Source organism: Emydura macquarii, unplaced genomic scaffold (assembly GCF_026122565.2).
Source record: "Emydura macquarii macquarii isolate MOO-44397 ecotype Brisbane River unplaced genomic scaffold, CSIRO-AGI_Emac_v2 contig_1876, whole genome shotgun sequence".
NCBI classification, from domain to species: Eukaryota; Metazoa; Chordata; order Testudines; family Chelidae; genus Emydura; species Emydura macquarii.
Genome location: NW_027132013.1, coordinates 1,972,433 through 1,997,187, shown reverse-complemented (window position 1 = coordinate 1,997,187; position 24,755 = coordinate 1,972,433). Strand labels below are relative to the sequence as shown.

General features: G+C 39.5%; 1 protein-coding gene across 7 annotated transcripts in view; it reads left to right on the top strand.

Moving 5' to 3' along the window:
• NAV2 (neuron navigator 2) overlaps positions 1–24,755 on the top strand; it is a 333,333-nt gene that overhangs the window by 89,991 nt on the left and 218,587 nt on the right. For all 7 annotated transcript variants that reach the window (XM_067558196.1, XM_067558193.1, XM_067558197.1 and 4 more), the window contains exons 2-3: positions 11,535–11,652; positions 20,907–20,959. In XM_067558196.1, the coding sequence (XP_067414297.1) occupies positions 11,535–11,652; positions 20,907–20,959 (171 nt within the window). The remainder of the gene's footprint in view (positions 1–11,534; positions 11,653–20,906; positions 20,960–24,755) is intronic.

Below are 24,755 nucleotides of genomic sequence, written 5' to 3'. Positions count from 1 at the left end.
GTAGGGTCCTAGGATTCTAGAAGTAAGAGGTGGTGGAGCTGCGAGAAATGCTATGTCGCTGGATCCATCCCCCCTGCAAGAACTGGATCTAAGAGATATTAAACTGATACTGCATCTGACTGATCTCAGGCACATTTCATGCCTTGGCTGCTGTGCTTGCTCACTGCTGTATGTTTTTGAATAAATAAGGAAACTGTCCACAATGTTGTTTATATTACACACACATTACTGAAACATTTTACAAGTAATGCTGATTTATGTAAAAGAGCAGTATGTTATATCCAGTAACTTACTTTTTAATTTATTGGAGGGACTGAATGGGAATATTGTGACATTATTTAGAATTGAATGTACAATTCACAACAAATCATTTATCTGATGAATTTAACCATCTTTATTATTTTAATTCCTTGCAGAATAGCCCTGGTCAGCTTGTGGTTTCCACAACATTCAGTTTTGAAGTATTAAGTTAATTTGTTTGCAATTTAAAAACAAAAAACAAAAAAAAAACCCTCTATATAGTCTCCATGACTAGTTCTCTGCAGGTATTTAATATTTGCATTTTGTGCTTTATTAGTTGTAATTGGAAGGATAAGTCATATGGTATTTATGTTTCCTAACTGGATGAGTGTGCAAGTACTTCCACTGCAAATATTCACATGGGACTTCCAAATTTGCTTTCTAAATCATTTCTGATAGAAAAACTGAATGAACAAATATACGAAAACAATTAATTAACTTACAAATTTGAGCATATATTTACGGAAATTTTCTTAGCAATATATTCTTGGCTCTTTCTTTTATTGCTGTTTTTCCAAATTATTTGACTGTTTGTTTATGAACATTTGAAACCATTGTGTGGTTTAAAATACTTTTCATGTTTCTCAAAATTAGCAACCATTGTACAGGTTTTCTGTTTGTTTCCATGGAGAGGAAAAGCAGCATTAGGAATCATATTTATGTGTAACAGGGTACAAAGACTGGCAACAATCAGCTTTTAAATGTACTCTGGGAGGTTTACTTGATGAGCCTAATGTATGTTATGAGAGCATGCAGTAAATGTAGAGTGAGGAGTTAATAGAAATGATCCATGACCTTGGTAATGTTGCTGTAATGGGTAATGGTAATAAGAGTGCTAAAAAGCACAAAAATATTTACTCTGTCCAGTTAAAAAAACAAAAACAATTCCATGAGATCTGCATATAACAGAATAATTTCTTGTAGCAAATGGGTGATTCAATTAGATTTTTTTTAAAAGTAGATCTGTATTTTTCACGAGAAGCTTTGTTTCAGTTGGTTGACTGAAACAATATTCCTCTAATTTAAATGCCCCTTCCAAGAATTTTTGCCCCACTGGCATGCATTATTGATGTTTTGTGTTTCTTTGAATGACATTTTAAATATAAGGCAAAGCAGCATTGTTTGTTTGTAATTCTGCCAGCAATCATAAAAAGTGGATTTCAGTGTACAGAATAGCAGCTTTTTCTTCTTTTTCTTCTGTGCAAAATATGCTTTTCTCTCTTGCATTAAAAAATGAGAGCCCCAGAGTGATGTAAAAGTGACATGACAGGAGGCCAGTTTTGTGTATCTCATTGTGGGGTGCAATTAACGATATGAAAATCATAGTAGGGAGAGATGAAAATGACGTTAAGCCATTTAGTCTTTCCCTTTGCTGATGTAGGATTGTAACTGTCAGAGTGTTGTTTAGTGCTTTGTCCAGTCTTAAGTGACGGTCCAAGAACACCACAGATTTGATTTGGTAACATTATTTTTCCATTTCTAATAATAAAACAGAACAGAATATTCTGTGCATGTCAGACAGTGGCAGTGCTAACAATCAGCTTTGACTGTGTTATATATCAGTGTTCTAACATAGTTATGCATCTGAATTCTCCATATTGTGCCTCTTTTAATCTCCTGATTAGTCACCTTCCCAGGTACGTACTCTCATTATGTATCAGCATGAATTACTTTGTTTAATCTGTTTACTTTGCTTTGTTTGCTGTATAGTTATTCAGCTGTGCAGTGTTGTTGTGTAAGGAGGTTTAGGTATCAGAGACTCTATTGGAGCAGAATAGTAGTGAAGAATTACTGGTATACTAAGTGAGAGAGGAAAATAAGTTTTTTAAGAGCATGTCTTTAAGGATATTTTTAAGTCATGGGGGTAAGGAGTGGATATGGGGATTATATAGGAATGTTCATACCAAATCAGACTAATGGCCCATTTAGTCCAGCATCCTGTCTCTTGACAGTGGCCAGCACCACTGATATGATATGATATATATGATAACGGTACAAGAAACTTCTTAGTGGACAGTTAGGGAATAACCTGCCCATAGGGGATAGGGAATAATGTTCCCCTTTTGACCTATGCAGCTAACTGATATTTGGGGTCTTGCAGGTTGTTTCTGTTGGGAGGTGGTATTAATGACTGAGTCAGGTATTTCTTTGATGCAATCCTCTTATTGACAAAGAATGTGCACAAAATGATTCCCTGAATGCAGTAGGAATCAAACAGGAGGCAGTTTCCTTGCTCAGAGTTACAAGCTTGCCTTTCCAACCAGCACTTTGCCCAAAAGCTTTCTCTTTGGGCCACATTGGCAGTACTTCTCTTGGTATCGCTTTGGCTTTCCTGCTCTCTTCTCTTTCTGTTTCTGGCTGCTTCTTGCTGTCTATGGCTACTTCTGCCCACAAACACGTACCCATGTCCACCAAACAATACCTAGCAGGGGGTATTCAGCCAGTGAAACCAATCCACTCACATAGCTCAGTGGACTTGCAAATGGTCTGTGTTTTGGGTGATGGGTCCTATTGTTTCAGTTATTTTAATCCAAAAAGGAGCTTAACTGCTTCTTAAATTTAATCTGAAGGAAGGGCACTATCATGCTCCCTGGTTTCAGTGAGGTTTCACCTCATAACAATAACCTCTATCACTTGGGGGTTGGTTTATACTTCAAAGCAAGAGTGTTTATATCCATTATTTTCTGAAGATGTTTTATCCTTTTTAATCTGCAATGTTGTCATTTCCTCCTCCCCCCCCCAGGTATATCTTGTCACCTTCTTTTCTTTGGAGATATTGTTGCTAAATGAGCTAGCTTAATATACAGTAAATGAATCAAGTATGTAGATTACATGGCAGTAGAAAGGCCAGTTAAGGAAAAGTGCTCTATTGATTGGTGCATGTGGTATTTGATATGTTTTTCTTACGTTTGCCCATCACTGGAAGGGAATATTGCACATATGGGATCCTAACTCCATATGATGATGTGATTTTACAGGTGAACGATTAATGGATTGTTTTCAGAGATTATAAAGCATCATGTGGTGTTTGACACAACTGTGCATCTATACTACTTTTTTTTTTTTTTTTACCAGCAAATGAAAACCATGTAAGCGTCTTAATACAACCTGCTCCCCCTCATTTTCTTTCAGTTTTCTGATTTTCTCACACACAGGCATGGCGGCCCACCAAGTTCAGTGCAAATGTGGGATGCAGTAAGCATAAAATAATGAGTTGCCTATGTTTGCTCCATTTCTGATTTGTGCATAGTGTGAAGTAAAGATACTGTTCTCTCATCACTAGCATTTCAATGCTCCCCACTCCCTCCTAGCAGATATCTAGGGGAAAATAGACCCCAGAATTAGAGCTGGTCAGAAAATGCTGATCCATAGAAATCAGTGTGTTCTGCGGGAACTTGGACATTTTGATAAACTTTTGATGGAAAAAATGCCTGGCTTTCTGCCATCTCACCTCCCAGGCTCCCTGTCACAATTATTTTTCAGAAATGTAGAATTTCCCCCAGGATGGAAATTCTGGTTCCTGCATAGCTCTGTCCAGAATGCAGATTAAAAAGGGTACGTTATTTGTTTCAACCTCTACCAGGCTTCCTTTTCAATACAAATCCCAGAGGTGCTGAGATGAAGATATTGTTAATGCAGAAAATATTAACAAAAGTGCAGATTCTAACATAAGTACCAGATGTAAATATCTGGATTTTTAGATAAAATCTTCCAGTGTTTTGTAAATTAAAAGCAATCAGGCAAACGTCAGGTTTAGGATTCTACTCATTGTATAAATATGCTTTATTTAATATACTTCAAACCCTAGTTTCCTTAGTTTGTATTGCAAATTTCAATTCATTCTTTACAAGTACGTATTTTTGTGTAGTGCAATTCTGGCTTATTCATAGCAGCAGCAGAATTTAGTTATAGAATCAATCCTAGTTTTTTAAAGTCCTTATACATTTAAAAATATATCGTTTTGTTTGTGAAGGGGTTCACTCACCACAGGTGCACTTCTTTGTGGCTGGGTTTGGGTATTATCTCTTGCCCCGTCTGGTGCTCCCTTCCATAAATTGCTCACACGGATCCTTCTCTCTCTACGTGACTTGGGATGCTCCCTTTTTGTGACTCAGGTCACTGAATAGTGCCTACCTTCTGGGGTAACAAAGTCCCACCAGACCAGCTGTCTCCCTTTCCAAGTCTCTAGGTCCTATGCCATTTTCCCAGTGGCTGGTAGGGGAACCTGGGCCCATGTGCTACTCCATGCTCCAGCCCAGGTGATCCTATGGCTAGTAATCTAGGTCTGCTCAGTCTCAGCCCTGTTGCTGTTTCCCTGGGCTCCATGTCTCAATCTCCTTGCCTATCTGTGGGATTACCACCAGAGATTCCTCTGCTCCCCATGCTACTTCACCCTTTTTGGCCTCTTACCGGACTCTCCAGTCCAGGGCAGGATCCTGGGGTTTACTCTCTCCCTGGATCTCCTCCCCTTCCCTGGTCCAACTCCCTTTCCCTCTGGAGAGTGACTAGAGACCTCCCTGCTGCATCCTTTTCCTGCTCTCACTTCCTGGTTTATAATCCTATCCCAGCTATTCCCCCAGCTGTGCTTCATCTGCCATTAGGTCTTACCCAACCCTGGTTCACCTCCAGGTGCAGCATATAAATTGAAGTAGCCTCTTCTGACCCACATTAACGCACACAGGGCCTGTGTGGAATACACATCCCGTCACGCTGTTGTTAAAATGTTTTCCTCTGTAGGGATCTAGGGAACACAATTTCTGGTCTTTTGTGTGAAGTTTTGTGGTTTTGGTTTTTTTGTTTTTCCCAATGGGGAAGTCACTCACATGTAGTCAGGAGGCAGCATTTGTTTCACTGAGGTGTTTTTCACTGAGATGTTTCAGCCTGTTTTTCTTTCAAAGTTCACACTAATGCTGGCCTAATAGGAAATGTACATCCCATTTAATGTAACTTGTAAAGGCGGAAATGGAGGACAAATGAGGGAAAGCCATGCAATATATTTCAGTTCATGAGTGTTATGGTCAACACAATCAACATTGTTTTGCAGAACTTGACACCTGAAAATAAAAATAAGAAAGTGTTTTTTTGTTCCAAGAGAAAAATAGTAAGACGGGTAAATATTTTTAATGAGACTGGTAGTCACCCTTCAGGTAGTGCCAGCACTGGTCAAAATAGCTGCACCATGCTTTTCTGCATTGACATCAGACTGGCAACAGCAACAGGGGGTGTAGGTTCTTTTTACTCTCTTTTCAGGGTTCATCAGGCAGGGAAGAAGGAACATGTAGTGTTAGGCTTGGGGGGTTGATTTTGGATTCTCATGGAGGAGGAGAATATAAGCGTTGTATCTGTATTTGATTCTGAGGGCACTTCTGAAGTTAGTAGGTATGATTCTGCTCTCACTTTACACTGGCTTTACACCAGTATAATTCTAGTGACTTCAGTGATTTACCTTGATAAAAGATTAGAAACCAACCCATTATATGTAGATTCTGCCCTGCACCTCTTGAGAGGCATAGTTCAGGAGGAGGGGAAGCAGAGGTGGCTCTAAACCCCCTTTGCACTTGACTATGTTTTGCCTGCACTGAGGTCTGGCAGAATCCTATTATACTCGCTTTAATTTATAGCAGCTTCCCTGTAGCTGTCAATGGGATGCTCCTCAGCTCATAATAGCCATAGAAACGAAAAGTATGGTCACACCACTTCCCACCCTGGCACCTCCCTACACCAGAGGCTGTGAAGCGAGGGCAATATAAGGTCGCATATGCTGGACCTATGTAGCTCCTACTGCACCATGGAAATTTCCCTCTGGGCTGCTCGGAGCTCTTTTACAAACCTTGTGGGCCCTGTGTAAATCACAAATTTTTAAAGAGAAAATTCACAACAGTGTAAAGAGCAAAATATTGAATTTCACAGACTATGGACGAAATTAATTTTAGAACTAAATTGAATCAGTTTCAAGAAGTATGCACAGAATTAATTTCACAAGTACATTTAATCAATTTTACAACTAAAATCGGCAGTCAACACAAACATATGCAGTCTGCTAAATGTTCAGCTGTTTCTGTTTATAGTTTTTAGTTAAAGTTTAAGCATTATTAGTCAGTTCACTTGTTCCTCTTTCATGGATTGCCTCTGCTCCATAAGAACCTGCCTGTATGCCAAAACTATCCTCACACCTCAGAGTAAGGGATAACAGATAAATATCACTTGGCCAGTTTTGCAATGTTGGGAATGCGTGGTTCTGCAAAGTTGCAAAAAGCAGCCAGTAAAAGGTCACTACTGCATTCCTTTTCATAAAACCAGTAGCCTTCTAATTCAGTTTTGCAGCTCCTGTTGAAACTAGGTATGGAATCCAGTGGGAGGGCATCCAAGTTTAATGTTGAATGGGATCAAACACTGTACCACTTTAAGGAACCAGAGTGCTGGCTCAGTGAAATGGGGTTTTCTTTCACATGTATCAGGGAGATAATAGTTTGAAAGCTTATCTGCAATTTCAATAAATGTTTTAATAGATTGGTTTTGAATCCGGGCTGTGTTACTCATCTTTATATGCTCCAATAAGTGTTAATTAAGTCAACAACTTTATTGTATGCTCGATGAGCACAAATTTCACATTTTTCAAACAATTCAATTAAATTAACAAACTCTTTGCCATACCTGGTGATTAAAGAGTGTTGTATCTGTGAACTTTCTGAATTGTCCAGCAGATGTTTCAACTCCTTCAGCTTCTGTGTGTGGTGTAATTTTCATTTCTTCTTCCACAAAACTTGAGTAAAAAGTAATGTAGTATGCATGGTACTCAAAAGCAGCATACCAGCTTCCCCATCTCCTTTTAGGGGGCAATTTCACAGAAAGATTCAATCCCACAGTCTGGACTGTGATTTGCAGATATTCTTTAAAATGCTCTTTGCTGATTGGACAATGTATAAAAAACATTGGGTTGGAGGAAAGTCAGACAGTGGCGTATCGTTGGTCTCTGGCGCCAGGGGGCCAATTCTGGCCTTTGCGGCCCCCCCCCTCCTCACTGGGAGTGGGTGGCCCTGTGCTGCTGGGGATCTGGCCACGGAGCCTCCAGTGACTCTCAGCAGTGCAGGGGCAGAGCACAGAGGCCCCCAGTGTGGCCGTTCTGCACCCTTCCCCTCCGGACACACTCAATGCAGCAGGCCAGAAGCCGCAGCCACTCCGGCGCCAGTCCCACCCCCAAGAAGCGCGGCGGCCACTCCCTCTTTGGCCCCACCTTCTCCCACATAGGCCTGGCTGGCACTGCCCCCCCCATACCAGCTCCTGGCAGCCTGGTCCCCTCAGTACACCACTGAAGTCAGACTGGGACAGGTTGGGCAAGGCTGGGCAGGAACAGGATCAAGAGCAGGCTGGAAGTTTCAAGAGTCTGGTACACTGCAAGGCAGCAGGAGGGTTCAACAGACTGATCCCCAATGTCTGCAGGTTGGCAAAATACTGAGTCGGAGGGTCATCTGACCCAGCCTCTGCTCCCGGATAGGCTGCTGCTGCATGCCTGAAAGCTGAGTCACTGCAGGCTCTGTGGGAAGAGTATATCAATGCAGCTGAGTTCTTGCCTCATGACTCAACCCAGCTCCATTGGAGGAACACCTATTGAGTGAGCAGCCCTGGTTTGGCTGCGGGTTGGCCTCACCAACTGGTCCTTCGGATGTCAGTAGCAAGACTATGTGAGCACGGCAGGTGACCTGAACAGTTAGGCAGTAATCTATTAAACACCTGGTTGTAAGCTTTTGACATTGTCAAAAATAAGTGCATTAATATTGTCAAAATCCACCCTAAAGGTATTCAAACACTTTACAATAGTGCAGTGTGCAATGGTGTTGTAATTAACAGCCTTAGGTAAATTGTATCAGCGAGGACAGCTTTCATTTCTGAGTCAGATGCATTGTCACCATCAGTCACATAGAGTTACGTGCAGGCTTGTGGACCAAAGGGGGGCGGGGAGAGAAGGAGAGAGGGGAAAAAGGGGCAATTGCTCAGGGCCCAACAATTTAAGAGGGCCTGGGCCTCTTCCACCCGCACGCCACCTGAGGCCCTGTTGCTTGTGCCGCATCACTCTTTCCCTTTCCCCGCTCGGCCTCCCCAACGTTGCTCACTGCTTGTGTCCCTCCTCTCTTCTCCCCCACCCCCCCCTTTGCTACTGCTCATCATATCCTGCTCCCCCCTGCTCAGCCCCCATGGCTGTCACTCTCCGCCTGGGGGAAAGGGGAGTGTGGAAGAGAGAAGGGGAACTGAGTAGGGGGTGAGGGAAGGACATGGTGGTGATCGGGTGGATCGGAGAGAGGGCATGGCCTGGGGCAGAGCTGGGTGGACTATGGGCAGGGCTGTGGGTGGAAGAGGCAGGAGGGGACTGTTCCGCCCTGGGGCCTGGAATTGCTGTCTGTGGGCCTGGTTACGTGCTTCGTGGTTTTCAGGGGAATTTTGCAATGAGGAAGTCGGTTTTCTGTTTCTTTTCAAGTAAAGCAGTTGCCATACTGCTTTGTATTTCTCCCTTTCTATTTTGGTGAATACCTGATTTCAGATGCCTGTCAACAGATTCCTTTTCTACAGTGATCTACAGTAACATTGCAGGAGGTACAGAGGAACTTACCTCCATCATTACATAAAACTCCCAGTGCAAACTGCTTTATGCAATCTGCTCCAGACAGCTTTTTAGCTTTTTCAGAGACATCCATTTTCTGGATTGCAGTATGTTTCCCAATTGGATTGCATTTCGGGATCAACAGCACTCTACGCTCCCAGCACTCTATTCTTTTGCATGCACACCGCACTCTAAGCTGCACATGCAGAAGAATAGTACACACCAGCATTGAAACAGCTGAGCTGTATAGATTGCTAAGATGATTTTTTGTATGAAATACTTTATTATACACATTTTACTTTTTTTAAGAAGATTGGGGAAGAAATCATCATTTTGGGGTTATTTTCCTGATTTCCATGCATTCAGTGAAATTATGATTTTCACAAGGCCTCACCCAATACACCATTGTCATTAGCATATAAAGACCAGGCTGGGGGCCTAAATCTGCCCCCAAACAGTGTTTTGAGTGCTGTCCTCCTAAAGAAAGAACTTATCTTAATATGGAAATGAGCCATTTGCAGATATTTTTGAACACAACCCTTTAAAAAAAAAAGTTTGCTTGTTTGGAATGAAAACAAACAGACTTTTTAGTGGTCTGGTTACCTTTTGACCCTATTTTAATGCAGTATAGTAACAGCTGGTACTATTATTGCTCCACGAATGAATACTTCCTGTGCTACCAATGCCAACCATTAGTACAGTGTTTCGGGACAAAGGAACCAAATTAATAATGTGGATGAAGATTGTAAACTATGGTTTGTTTATGAACATTCTGAAATCAAATTGAATTCTACCATATATAGATAACTAAGAGTGCAGCACTAACACAGATGTCCCGGACTACCTGTTTGTGACTCTAGCAGCTATGTATATAGCATACTCTAACTGCTAGTTTGATATTACCTGTTTGTTTGTGTCTTTGATCATCCTTAAATTTATATGAAATACCATCTTCGTTTTAAAAGCATGTAGAAATCAGCATCACCACCATGCTAGTCTCCAAATATGAAGTTAATGATCCTGATTCTCACTTATTTATATTTGGGTAAAACTGGCATAAGTGAGGAAAGTCAGGCCCCACACAAATCCCTAAAAACTCTGCCATTGTTGAGCATTACTGTCATTTAGAGTCATTTGGTTTGGTGGTCAGGGAGATGCCCTAGTTTAGGTAAGATTCAGCTGAGGATTTTTGGTCCTCTTGGATTTATTTTTTCAGGTGTTACCTGATTGTATTCTTTGTGAGTTCATAAATTTGTTTACTTTACCCAGGAGTCCTCAGGGTTCCTTTTGAGATATAAAAGTTTAATCCCAGCATTTTCAGGGACTTTAAAACCAACAAGTTCAAAGAAGAAAGTTGGTGGCTACTCCTCTGCATCTGGTCCAGGAGTTGGTTCTACGAGTGTCTGGACTCCTGCAGCTCCAAAGAACTGTAAAAGAATCATGGGTGTCCTTTACAAAACTCTTAGTATTGGACTGAATTCTTTGACTACTGCTGATGGGGAAAAAAGGAGGTAGAATCTCTCATACAACACATTTTTTAACTAGCAGTTTTGGAACACTTTGATTTTTGAAACCATACACATTCACTGAAATATGATGACTGTGTCTTTAATAGGCTCAATACCCTTGAGAGTACAGTTGGAATTTAAGATAGACTGGGGTACCTAAAAAGACAAAATTCAGGTGTCTAGATTTTTTGGCTTTATTCATTTTGAATTGAGATAGATCATAGAGGGTGCTTTTTCCTTTTGTCCTGTATAGCATCAGGGAACAATATTGGGCTCATCAGTGGAAGTTCCTTAATAGGTTTTTCTTCTTTTTGATAACACACTGTGAAAGGATTATGTGTTTCATAAATACGTTATTTATCCTGGATACTGTATTTATTATTGTTAGAAGTGATACAGTGTGTGATGAGCAAAACTTGGCCCATAAATATAAATATCTTTAAATTCTCTTGGTTTAACTGCTTGATTAATATTTGTTTGCTTGGGTTTCAGAAAGTGATTTATTTTAAAGGAATTCACTGTAATTAGAAATTTGTAAGGAAATTTAAAATCAGTTTAAGGGACCCAGTAGATCCCATGCACTAGTACTTATTAAAGCTGGTAGATCTCATGCGTCAGGACTTATTAGTTAACATTTAAAAAGAACATCATCCTCATCAAGTTACTTTATGACTAATATGCTGTATAAATTTTCCTTAGAAATGAGTCTTTAACATTTCTCAGTAACAGAAAAAGATATGGCAGAGGGAAAACATAAAATACTTTGTTTAAAAATAGAAACTAATTCCATAAATTTGTCAGTGCTGCAGAACATTTAGTTCCATGTCTGATGCTCCATTCATGACATAGAATGTTTAGAAGCGTGCTACAGTTTTCCCTGAGCTCTGATGTCAGATTTTTCAGTAGAAAAAAGCCATACCCCATAGTAAACAGAATACTTGATCTGCACAATGCTTTGAATTTTAATGGTGCTAAATTGTTTCAAACAGCACACAAAGCAGGGATCTTCTCTTCAAGGTCTGAAAATCTGAGAGGTTGTTTTAAATGGACTAAGAGATGGGATTTTGATTTTTAAGTTTGATCAAATACCTAACATTTAGTTTTTTATGTGTTTCTTTTTTGCCTAATAGATTTACACGGATTGGGCTAATCACTATCTAGCAAAATCTGGTCACAAACGATTGATAAAGGATCTACAGCAAGATGTGACTGATGGAGTCTTACTGGCTGAAATCATCCAGGTTGTAGGTGAGTGAGTTTCTCTTTTCATACCATATATACGCCAGCTTGGACAGAGCCACAGCTTGTTTTTTCACATAAACATGGGAAAAGGAAATAGAAGCTGTATGGAATTAAGATGATAATCACAGGCTTTGATAATTAATTTGATAAAGCCTTACGTAAAGAGATTGTGGGAAAATATTTGATGATGTTGATAAGATCTCTTGAGGTGGCAGTCTCACCTGGGACAGCTGAAGGGAAAAAGCAGCTGATGAACTTTTTTCTGTTAGGCAGCTTGTGGCCTTGCTTGTTATCTTTTTGTTATCTTTGTTCCTGTTACCTTTTTTAGACTGGTCTGGAAGTAATTCACCAAGACAATGGTGTGTTGTATTAAGCCAGGCTCTTTTGGATGGATCTGAAAAATCCCAATGTGCTCTTAGGAATAGGGAAGGACATGATTTGTATATGGAAGAAATGAAACTGTTAGCAATCTGTTTTAAATAAGGAGGCTCGTTTATCATCAGGATGGCCCCAGGCATACAGGGACTGATGTCAATGGGAGCTGAAGGTCCAAATTGGGCCTATGCTTATGCTCCACATTCCCTGTTCCGGGTTCTTCATTAGTTCCTTTAGAGACTCATCCATCTGGTATTTAGGGTATCGGGTTCTTCATTAGTTCCTTTAGAGACTCATCCATCTGGTATTTAGGGTATCACAGAACACATGGATGGCGCTATGGAGAATGACGGAATCAGGAAGCTCATTAACAGGAATTAGAATGACTGTTACTGACAACAAGACTGACAGACCTGAGATGCAAACGAAGACTAGACACTAAAGCTTGCATATTTATATCTGTTACAAGTGCTGTGCAAAAGAATTAGAGCCTTGAGTGAAACTTATGAATTTATGGGCCAGATACTCAGCTGACATAAATTGGCATAGTTCTATTGACTCCAATAGAGCTAAATCGATTTTACACCATACACACTGAATAAACAACACATTAATTGCGGGCTTAGTATAGCACTCTACAAACTATCTATGTACACCTACATATGTATCCAAATTTCACATGATTTACTTGTGTACCTGTGTATAACAAAATTCCATCCAATATCTATATAACTGTGTATACTAACACAAATATTTTAATGGGAGATTTTCAGAGGCACAAGGGGGTGTTAGGCACCCATCTCCCATTGACTTTCAATGGGAGTTGGGCACCTAGCTGCCATTTGTGCTCTTTAAAATCTACCCCTACATACATGCACTTGTATATATGTAACAATGCTGCACAAAATCTTTACCGCCAAAAGCAGTGTACCTATCTGTGTCAAATACTTGCATGTATATTTCCCTGTGTACCTACTTGTGAATGCTCCTATACGTTTCAAAATATATCCCTGTGAAAAACATTCAAAAGAGTTATTGTTTACTAAAATGTTTCATTTATTTCATCTTTCATTTTTCTTTTTTTCATTGTTGTTTTAGTCTTTGGATTTAGCGTTTTAAGACACAGCTGTGAAAAGTTAATACCTAAGGTGAAGTATTTCATAGATTTTTCCAAATAAAAGAAAATCCATGTTTAAACACACAAATTCCACTTTAATTCCCCAAATTGGCACTGAAAAGAAAATATTAATTTGCATCCCTTATGTACGGCCTTAGGCAAGCTGCATCTCATTGTTACATCAGAAGTGGTAACTTCCACACATGGAAGCAGTTTTAACTGCAGATATAAAACATGACCTGTCCCTGTAAATAAGAATTTGTACTATGAAAGCTTCTGAATGGTAATTTCTTTTTCCTTTCTATGTGCAGCGCTCTCTGTTATGTGTGATGGTGGGTACAGGAAAGCAGTAGTACCAGAGAGACATCTCTGTTCTTTTTGGGAGATTGATGGTTTATCTAGTGATTATCCTAAGTTAACAAAACCTTTCCAAGTGAAATTGTTGATTTGCTTACTGCATGAGTTTTGTATTCAAGACTTAAGTTGGTACGTCAGTGCTAACAGTGATCTGCAAAGGAAAATATGTTTGTGCCGTTTTTATGAAGAATAAAGAAGAGCTTTTGAAAGGTTTTCTGTTCTCTCCTGAATTCTCTTTTCTGCCTTTTTTTGTCAACATTAGAAATGCAGGTCTTGTCTATCCTTTTATTTCTAGAAGAGTCTATAAATGTTTAGAGAACTGGTAGGATTATCAGAAAGGCCATTCAGTTAAATTTGATTTAATTTTGAAGGGATGTAATATTTATTTTGCTTCAAACTCTTTGTTTTTTGTTAACATCAGTATTGCTCAAATGCCTAAATAGCACAGCTGAGAGATGACGTCATTGTTAAAGATATAACACCTATGGCCTCTTGGGTATGGGCTCAGAAAGTTCATTGTCTACAATGAATCCTACAGCAAAACAAGAGAAAATACAAGCCTGACATATCTGATGTTTCTAAGGAAAACACAAGGAGAACAAATCTTAAAAAAATATTTGACACCTTTGTTATACATCATAAGGAAGGAAGACCATATAAAAGTCTGAGCTGTGTATTCTTCTTCTGTCCTGATTGAGATAGTTTGCTAAACTATCAACTCTCCTGAACTCCTTTATCCCTTAGATTTTCATGCTGTGGCACCTTTTCCTACACTTCTCTGAGTTGGTTAAAGTCTTCTTTTTTTGAAGTCCACTGTACTTATTCTGTACCTCTCACTCCTTCCTTTCCATAGAGTTTTGAAATTTATCATTTCATGATCACTTTCATCCAAATTGCCTTCAACCTTCAGATTCACAACCAATTCTCCCTTCCCTTCCCATTAGTCAGAATCAAGACTAAAATATCTGCCCCTCCTCCACCCCCGGTTACTTCCTCCACCTTCTGAAACAAGAAGTTGTTCCCAATAAATTCCAAGAAACATCCTATTAGTGAGATTATCTGTTTGCATGGTGAAGACCCCTGGAGACAGTCAACTGTCACCACACATCAGTACGAATTATTATCAAGGTTTACAAGGTCCAGCACTTCTTCTTTCTGTATACATTCCTGTCACGCAAAAACAGATGTATATTTCTGGGAAAAAAGGGAATCTGATTTAGGAATTTATAACTTGGTAACTTTCATTCAATTTTTATTATAACTTGGCATACATATTGTGAAACAGTGGGCAATTCTAAAAATACTTGAAACCTGGTAGGGATGAGTTTGACAGCTAAGAGAGTAGATACATAATTTTCAGATTTAACTACTAGCAACAATGTATTGAAATTATTTTGTGTGTTGCATAGTGACAGTTTGTCATAATATTCTCAAGTCAACTGGGAACGTTATTGACAAAATGCTAGGTTATTTTTGTTCAAAGCTTTCAAAGATTGACACATCTGTATAACTTTATGTATACGTATAATCCCACTGTAGTCAATGGGACTGCTCACATGTTTTATAGTTTGCAGGATGTAGATGTCAGATTATAAACTCTTTGGGTTAGGGAAAATGTTTTATGAGGGCAGGATTTACAGAGAAATGCCATTGAATAGAATGCTAGGCCTTTCTTCACTTGGCCAGCTAATGGCACTGGTACTCTGAAGGGTGGAATATGTACTATAGTGATGCATTGGTATGGGAGAACAGGGTTGAGATGTACATTGGCACAGATGATTTTGACATTGTGAATAAACCAACATACTGAATATATGTCTACATACACAAAAATGCAAGTGATATCTAGTCTAAATGGCAAAGAACACACCTGAGACACTGAACTTAAAAAACTGAACTCACAACAAAACTTTTGGTTTTTATTTTGGTTGAAGTTTTTACTGACAGATCAGTGGAGCTGCCAGTGTAACCAAAATGAGCTTTCCCATCCTCCTTTCTTGGCCAACCAGTTCTCTAAAATTACATACAACAGCCACTGAGCTTTTAAAAAATGGATCAATTTACCGAACGTAGGTGTTCCAGGGTAATTATGACTCACCTGTGATAGGAGAAGAGCTAGAGGCTCTTAGCACTTACACACCCTGGAAAAGCTCCAATGGAAAAGAGAGTGGTTTTCCTGTGGATTTTCATGTGAGGCTGTATTTGTGGTGACGCCAATTTCTTCTGTTTATTGAATACAGCATTTTTGAAGAAGAATGTAATATGATATTCCAAAAGTTACAAATGTAGGGATGACTGGAACAGAAATGAAAGTCCTTGAATTTGGGCACTGGAAAGGATTAAATTGTTTGCTAAAACTGCAGCTAGCTTGAAAGATTCTTTGTTATATCCTAGCATTACCCTGTGCTACTTATAAATCTCTTATTTCCATGACTGAAAATCTGTGTTAAGATGACAGATTTCTACTGCCATGCTCACTAAATGGAGCACTTCAGTTGACAAAAGTATGCTTTACACTTACAAAGATGACGGGTCACTTACTCTTATTGGCTTTGCGTCTGCATTTTCTATCATATACTTTCACTTTGTACATTTTGTATTACATTCTCACTATCTTATCTATAGATCTAAGTATTCTGGGTCTGCTACCATTGAAGTCAATGGAACTTTGCCATTGACTTTAATGGGAGCAGCATCAGACACTCAGTCTACTTTTAGAAAGCCATTTAATAGCTCAGAGTTCCTAGCATCTTAGTTTTCTTGGTTGAAAGCAATTGCAGTACTATTTTCCAAGCATAGTAATCACCATAAATAATGCCCAGAAATGACCTATTTGCCTAACTGCTGCCTCTGTCACATTATTAATCTCTCAATTAAAACTGTTGCTTTCTAAAGGCTTGTCTGTACCTTGAGTTATTCAGAAATGACTACTCCAGAATTTTCACCTGGAAGTGGGTCAAGCTAAACCAGAAAATAATTCTCCTTTTCCAGAATGTGTGTGTTCAAGCATGGAGTTAATCAGAAATGATTAAAATTCGCTTTAAATTCACACCCTCTTTTATTCAAGAATAATTTTCTTGCATAGAAAAGCCTTAAGTAGTGCTCTCACCTTTGGATCATAAGGTTTATGTTCCATATCTGCATCTGGGCTCATATACAGTCAAGACATGCCAGAACTGCACTGTTTTATTATCCTTTGGATAAGATATTAAGCAAAGATTTCTTCTGCTTAGGTCTGGATAGCTGTCCAGGTAAAAGTTATAGCACTTTATGAACTGCATTGGCCAACATCCGTTTACTCAGGAAAAGGTTCCAAAGATGTGGCTGAGGTATTGTTTAATATTTAATAGCTGCTGTGTTTGTAACAAAGAACTTAACTCATTGTACAGTGTATTGTTACTTTTTGCATAAAAAGTTATATATGTCCACCCATGTTCTGCTCTGTAGGGTTCTTATCCAAGGCAGTTTAGGATCATTCCTATCATAACTTTTCATGTACTGTATGGAGTGCCATTTGTTGAGAATTTTTATTTTTGCAGAGAATGCATATCTATATCTGAGACACCAGCAGCTGCCTGACAACAGATTTAAGGAACACTTTACAACACTTTATGGTAGAGAGACCCTCTTTCCCCCTCATGTTTCCATAGACTTTTGACACTAATAATTTGTCTCATAGTATTATAATGCATGTCCACAGAAGAAATAAAACCAAACCTTTCTTTAGGTTCCCTTCTTTCTCCTTTGATTCAGATTCTATTTATGACAAAATGACTGTTTCTGTTCATATTACTTTTATCACTGAGTTAAGCTGCTTTTGCTATCCAGCTTAATAAAGGAGAAGAGAGAAGCCATCAAACATCCTCAGTGTGTGCATCAAAAGTGGCAAAAATTTGGAAACATTTAAAAATCTCAGGGTGAAATTCACTTCACTCTCATAAAACCAGAGTAATCTGACCACAAGTGGGTAAAGTGCCATGGGGAAAAACAGTGAAATATCCCTCCAACCTAGGAGCTGTGCTGCTCTAAGCCCATAGTGTACAATGTTCATTTTAGAATAATTTTAGATCAAACTAATGATACAGAATCTTTCTGTGGAGGGAAGAGCCTGGGAAGAAAATGAAAGCTTGATGGGGCTGTAGTAAATAAGGGTTAATGGGAAAGACCTGCGTAGTCCAGATTCTGAGATTGCAGAATTTGCAAAGGAATTTACTTCCGGCTGAGAACTGTGCCCCGGAAGCTGAGATTGTTTCAAGCTCTTGTGGTTGCAGAGAGAACCTCAACATTGTGAATTGTGTGTAACTGATGCACTGTCACTTGCATGAGTCTGCAGAGAACCAGAACTAACAGTTCTGAGGGGTCCAACCTGCCCCGTTCATCTCAACCAGGGCTCCATAACTTCTGTTATTTTGCAGCTGTGGAATCTGGCATTTTCCCAAGACGCCATGGAATTCAGAGTTTTTGCCTTAAAACGTGTCATTGTGTTGCAGGAGGGCACCCAACAGTTTGTTTTGTGTCTCCTCTTCTGGGATCTGCCTACTTCACCTCTTGCTTTTCAGCTAGGATTTTGGATTACAGTGCATGCTCCCAGCACTATTCCATGGATCCCAGAAGCAGAGGGTCAGAAAACCAGAGATGGAGTCCAGCTTGCAGCCAAAGATCAAGAAAGCCAAGATGGATGGCAAGCTAGGTGCAGACCTGCCAAGCAAAACATGTCATGTAGGCTGCTGCTCATGCATCCCCCACCCAGTCTGAATCTGTCACACTGTTCTCTAGGCAAGCAGAAAGGTATGGGTTGAAGTTCAGCCAGGCTGCCACCAAGGACCACTGCAACTACTGCTGAGCAAGCTGCCAGTCTTGCCCCTCTGCCATCCCTTCTGGCTGCTATCTCTTCCACTTGCCATCCCTAACCACCTGGAGCCACTGGGTTGTGTGGACAATGCTATGGGAGTTGAGGCCAGTGAGTGGAGCAGGAGAGAATGGTGGTGGAGGGAAAACTATCCTTGAAAATAACCAATGACAAATTTTGGGAGAATGAGTACTTTCTGCTATGATCGATAGTTGTGTGTGCTTGCAAATGAAGAGGAATGGAATACGTTAATGGTACTGTGGATTATAGAAGATGCTGCCACAGAATTTAGGGATTGTTGGTATGGAATTTGGTTTCATTCTGCTGCAGAGTACACAGGTCTCTGTTTATGGGAAAGCCCTGAGCCTTATCTAGTTCTTTTTCCTTAGCTCAAAGATTTTCTCTCAGGAGATATGATGATCAACTCCAATTCTTTCTTCTAGTTTATTTTGCATTGATAACTGTCCCATGGTGCCAAATCAGTAATGTATACACCTGTGCTTTAAAAGTGCCAAATTCACAAAGCAGAAGAGAATTATGAAGCAAATCAGCTGAGAGAGAATTTAAACAGAAAAACATGAATAATATTAGGAACTGTTTAAGAACATTTTCTTACATGCACAAAGAAAGCACAGGCCCATAATTGAGAGAAAGTTTACACTTATTAAAAAACTTACCTGGCTTAGAGGAGATGTGAAAGAATCTATAAAAATAACTTTAAAACCCAACAATCTGTAACAAATGAAAAAAGGGGACATTGATATCACTGAATATAAATTAGAAGCTAGGAATTACAGAAAATTGATAAGGGAGGCAACAAGAAACTAGGAGAAGTTGATGGCCAGCAGAGTAAAAGATAACAAGGAGTATTTTAAGTATATTGGGAACAAAAGGAGTTTTAGCAATGGTATTGGTCCAAATGGTAGAATTGTCAATAATAATGCAAAAAAGGCTGAAGTCATCAGAAAATATTTCTGTTCTATGTTTGAAACAAACAAAAAACTAAAACAAAACAAACTCCTTCCCCCCAAAACCAAACCACTGCAACTGGATATATTGATAACAAATGATGATGATGATGATAAAATACTTTCCATTCCAACAGTAACTCAGGAGGATGTTAAACAATAGCTACTAAATTTAGACATTTTGAAATCCATAGATCTGAATAATTTGCATCCAAGAGTTTTAAAAGAGCTGCCCAAGGAGTTGATGTTGTTTTGCAATAAATCTTGGAACACTGGGGAAGTTCCAGAGGATTGGAAGAAAGATAATATTGTACAAAATTTTTAAAAAGGCAAACAGGTTGACCTGGATAATTATAAGCCTGTCAGCCAGACATCAATACCAAGCAAAATAATGAACAGCTGATACTGGACTTAATTATTAAAGAATTTTAAAAGGATAATATAATTAATGCTAATCAACATGGGTTTATGGAAAATAGATCTTGTCAAACTCACTGAAAATAATTTTGGCTGATAAAGGTAATAGTATTGATATAATAGACATCTGAAAGGCATTTGACTGGTATCACATAACATTTTGATTTAGAAACTAGAATGATACAAAATCCACATGGCCCAACATTTAATGGTTTAAAACTAGCAAACTGACAGGTCTCAAAATGTAATTGTAAATGATGAATCATCATCAGGTGGACATTTTTCTAGTGGGATTTTGGTGCGGATTGATTCTTGACCCTGCGCTATTTAACCCTTGTCCTGGAAGGAAACGTAAAATCATCATGAATAAAATTTACATATGACCCTAAGAGTGGGGGAATGGTAAATGAGGAGGAGGTCAGATCCCTGATACAGAGCGATCTGGGTTCCCTAAGTAAACTGGGCACAAGCAAACAACGTGCATTTCAATATGGTAAATATGCTAGATTAATTCAGACTAGAAATAGAGTGTAACTTTTAACAACAGTGAAGGTAATTAACCACTGGAGCAACATGTTGTGGTGGATTCCTCACCACTGGAATGTTAAAATCAAGATTGGATGTTTTTCTAAAATATATACTTTAATTCAGCCACAGCTGTTGGATTTAAAGCGGCAGTTAATTCAGGGAAGTCCTATGGTCTGTGTTAGATAGATGGCCTTATATCAGATTAGATGACTGCAGTTTTCCCTTCTGGTCATCTAATCTATGCCATGATATACAAATACACTTTATAAAATGAATGATTCATGTGCACATCCATCTATGTTGTAGTGTGTGTTCGCACACATGCACACACTCACACAGCAGAGATGTAGTGCAGAATCCAGTTTTTAAGCATTTGGTTTTGTAAGGCATTACCTGTCACTTTAAGAAGTGTTGTCAATCCAGTTGTCCTCTTTTGAAATGATGATGACCTTGCTCCAGCTGTCTCTGGAGGAATGACCCATGAGAAAAATCCAGCCACTGAATGGGTCTCAATGTTTCACACATTTGCTTTGATTGGACAACTACAATCTTAGGCCACTCAATTTAGCTAGCAACAAGTGCTCTGGAAATAACTGGTATAAGTGTCTTCACTATACTTTTTGCATTACTTTTCATATTTATTTTTCAGCAAATGAAAAGATTGAAGACATAAATGGCTGTCCAAAGAACAGATCTCAAATGGTAAGTGGTTAAGCAGCTGTGCATCTGTGTATTAATAAATTCTTAATAAAGCGTGACAGTTTAACTGAGAATTGTGAAATACTTGCACCAATATAGTAGAAGGCAAAATCTGAGCTTTTAGTAGAACGTTAATGATCCATTTCTCATCCTATTGAAGTCAACAAGAGAAGGATTGAATCTGAATCTATTAGCACAAGGTACATAACTTTTTTCTTTCTGTGATATTTTAATGTTTTTGTGATACTCTGTTTAAATAAGAATATACAAAAAGTAAATATTGTGCTTTTATTTCAAAGCCGTTTTTGCAGAAGCAGGAAAGTAGATGTGCAGCTGGCGTTTTGTCAAGGAGGGTAAAAATAAAGTGAAGAACTTTAAGGGTAAAGGACTACGATCTTTTAGGGCCTATTAAAATAAGCTAGATATGTTAGGTCCTTTCCAAAATATAAAATATAATAACAGCGGTTAAACCAAAATAGAAAGGAATTTACAAATGTGTCTTTAGAAGTTGTAATGAAAATTTTAAAATATGCATTGTCTTTTTTGATTCAGTGATGTATTTTAATCTGTAAAATATTCTTACTTAACTGGTTTGTATTTAATTTTTTAAACCAAAGCACCAAAAGACACAGTAACAGAACTGAAAGCATACAGTACATGATGAGTATGTTTGCTGTTAAAGACAGTGATGTTAATATACTAGACAAGTTATTTGAGAATATTAGAAGTAATAAGATAATTTAAAAATGTACTGTAAGAAGGAGATTATTTAATTTGTGATATTTTAAACGGAGGCTTTTGTTCGTCTGTATTTTTACACCCAATCCATGTTATGACATTAATTCTAAAATGTGTACAAATTACACCCAGATACTGAATTTAGGATTATTTTAGTATAACTTCCATACCATACTTTGTGTGTGGTTTTAGTTCTTAAGATTTTTCCCTGTGTGTTCAATCTGTGTAATCTGGTGATGGAACCAGCTGAAGGGTTAAGGGTTTGGCAGCAGTTTTCCATCCCAGAGCCTGAAACTGCTTTGTGTTTTACGATTTCATTTTCTATTTTCTTTGAGGTTATCCTCTTTATATCCACAGAGCAACAACTCCTTAAAAAGAAAAATATCTCTACAGATTTATCTTTGCTACTTTTACTCCTTTGTAGAGATTGGCTGCTATTCTTGCTGTAGCCACAGCAGCTGTCAGGAGTATAAATAATTGAGGAAATTTCAAGATCACTGTTATTTAATGTTTCACAATTGTAGTATAAGAACTGCATTTCATTCATGAGCTACATGCAATACCAAAGTACATTAACAAAAATAATCCATTACATTGTAACTGAAAGTTAGATTAACTCACTTTTTCTCTAAGAGCTAAAGCATCTCTTCTGGTGTTTGCAGCCAGAGCCCACACCAAAGGTTGTTGCAGAAGACAGGTTTGGACATAATGGCTGTCAGCATGAGTGCTAGAGCAGGAGCTATGAAACATTCTAAAAGGGGATATTCTTCCGTCTTCTTTCTTCCTATTCTTTCTTCCTTCACTTCCCTGCTCTAAGATACTCATCCTGCACTCCTGGTGCATGCAGAAGGAGGAATTGGGGCGGGGCTGTCTACCCTGACCCATCCTGTTTAGGATGCCTACCATTGTAGTAAGTTCTGAACACTTCAGTTCTTTACCTCTGGAAGCACAAAATCATCACGGCTGTCCCTGGCATGGGTGTGCATAACCACAGGGCTATCAGTGACCTAACACTGAAGGTCAATTGTTTTTCAGTGTCTGTGCTCAAAGAACATACTACCATAAACCAGAAGGTGTAATTTAGGCAGTCATTCGCATTGTGTCATTGGCAAAACTCTTCTCTAAGCTCCACGTTGTTCATTTGGATGGTGCAGCCTTGAAGCATTTGATTGGAGGGAGGCCAGGGCTCCATCTCCACTCATCCCGTTTGGGTCATTTCCACCTCTTATGACACTAAGGGTATGTCTACACTGCTGAGTGAAGTCAATTTAATTTCAGTCGACTTTCACCCACCGAACTTATGAAGTCGGAGGAGCATGATCATACCACACACATTATGTCAGGTGTTTGCATCCCCACCAGCCGTGCTTGCACTGATAATCAAAGCAGTGCACCATGGTATCCTGCAGTATTTTAAAGGCTGAGACAGGAGCTGCAGCGTGGAAAATTGTGATGTTACTGAAGCTGCCCTGCTACCAGCCATGGAACAAAACAATTCCCACTGTCAGTGGAGCACCGCTTCTGGTGCCAGGAAACAAGCAGTGACTGGTGAGATCGAATAGTTATGAAGGTGTGGGGTGATGAACAGTGGCTGCAATACTTTTGTATGCGAAAGGCCACTTTCATTTAACTTTGCCCAGAGCTGTCCCCAGCCCTGAAACTCATGAATACTCGCTTGAGACCAGCTCTGACAGTGGAGAAGTGAGTGGCCATCGCTCTGTGGAAGCTGGCAACCCCAGACTGCTATCAGTCAGTTGGGAATCAATTTGAAGTCAGTAAATCCACTCTGGGAGTTGCTGTGATACAAGTGTGCAGAGCCATTAATAGTCTTCTGCTAAGAAGGTTAGTGACTTTGGGAAACGTGCAGGACATAGTGGATAGGTTTGCTGCAATTTGGTTCCCAACCTGTGGCAGGGAGATAGATGGCACACATATCCCTATCTTAGCACCGGACCACCTTGCCGCAGAGTACATAAACTGAAAGGGATACTTCTCAATTATTGCAGGCCCTTGTGGATCACAGGGGACATTTCACCAACATCAGTGTACGGTGGTCTGGCAAGGTGCATGACGCACACATCTTAGGAACTCAGGTCTGTACAAAAAGATGCAAATGGGTACTTTTTTTTCTGACCAAAAATAAGTATTGGTGATGTTGAAATGCCAGTAGTGATCCTTCAAGACTCTGCCTACCCCTTGCTCCCCTGGCTAATGAAACCATACACCAGGCACCTGGATAGTGAGGAGAAGCGGTTCATTAACAGGCTCAGCAAGTGCAGTATGGTGGGGGAATGTGCATTTGGCTGCTTAAAGGCATGATGGTGCATTTCGCTCACTAGGTTAGATCTCAATGAAAGCAACATCCCACCTGTTCTTTTTGCCTGTTGTGTGCTCCTTAATGGTGTGAAACAAAGGGGGAAAAATTCCCGCTTGGTTGGGTCGTGAAGGTTGATAGGCTGGCTGCAAATTTTGAGCAGTCAGATACCAGTGCAACGCTGAGAGCCAACCACAGAGTGCTGCGCCTCAATGAAGCATTGAAAACCCATTTTTGCAATGAGCTACAGTAATGTACGTCTCTATGAGTGCTGTGCCATCCCTTCCCTTCCCATCCCCCACCCTCACACTATTGTTCCCCTCCCCTGCCGACAATCCCCGAGCTTTCAATTAATAAAGAATAATGATTTTTAAAGCAGTAAAGTTTTATTGGTAAACTGTAACAATGGGGGGAAAGGAAGATAATCTAACATTCTCATAAGGCTGTTAGGGGATCCAGAGCAAAGTGTGACTATGCAAACAGCAAAGCATGCACATTCCCAGTTCTTAAAGGGGCCGGCACCTCTTTCTGCTCCCCTCCACTGTCATAGAGTGTAGCACATACTGTACCCTACTCAGCCTCCCCATAGAACTCTTGGGGTGGGGGCTGGGAAACAGTTTGTTAGTTGAGCATTTTGCAGGAGCTGCAGAGGGAGTCTGTCCTGCTTCTTCCTGGAGCTCTACCAGATGCCTCAGCATGTCAGACTGATCCCTCATAATACGCAACATCTCTTCTTGCGATGCATAC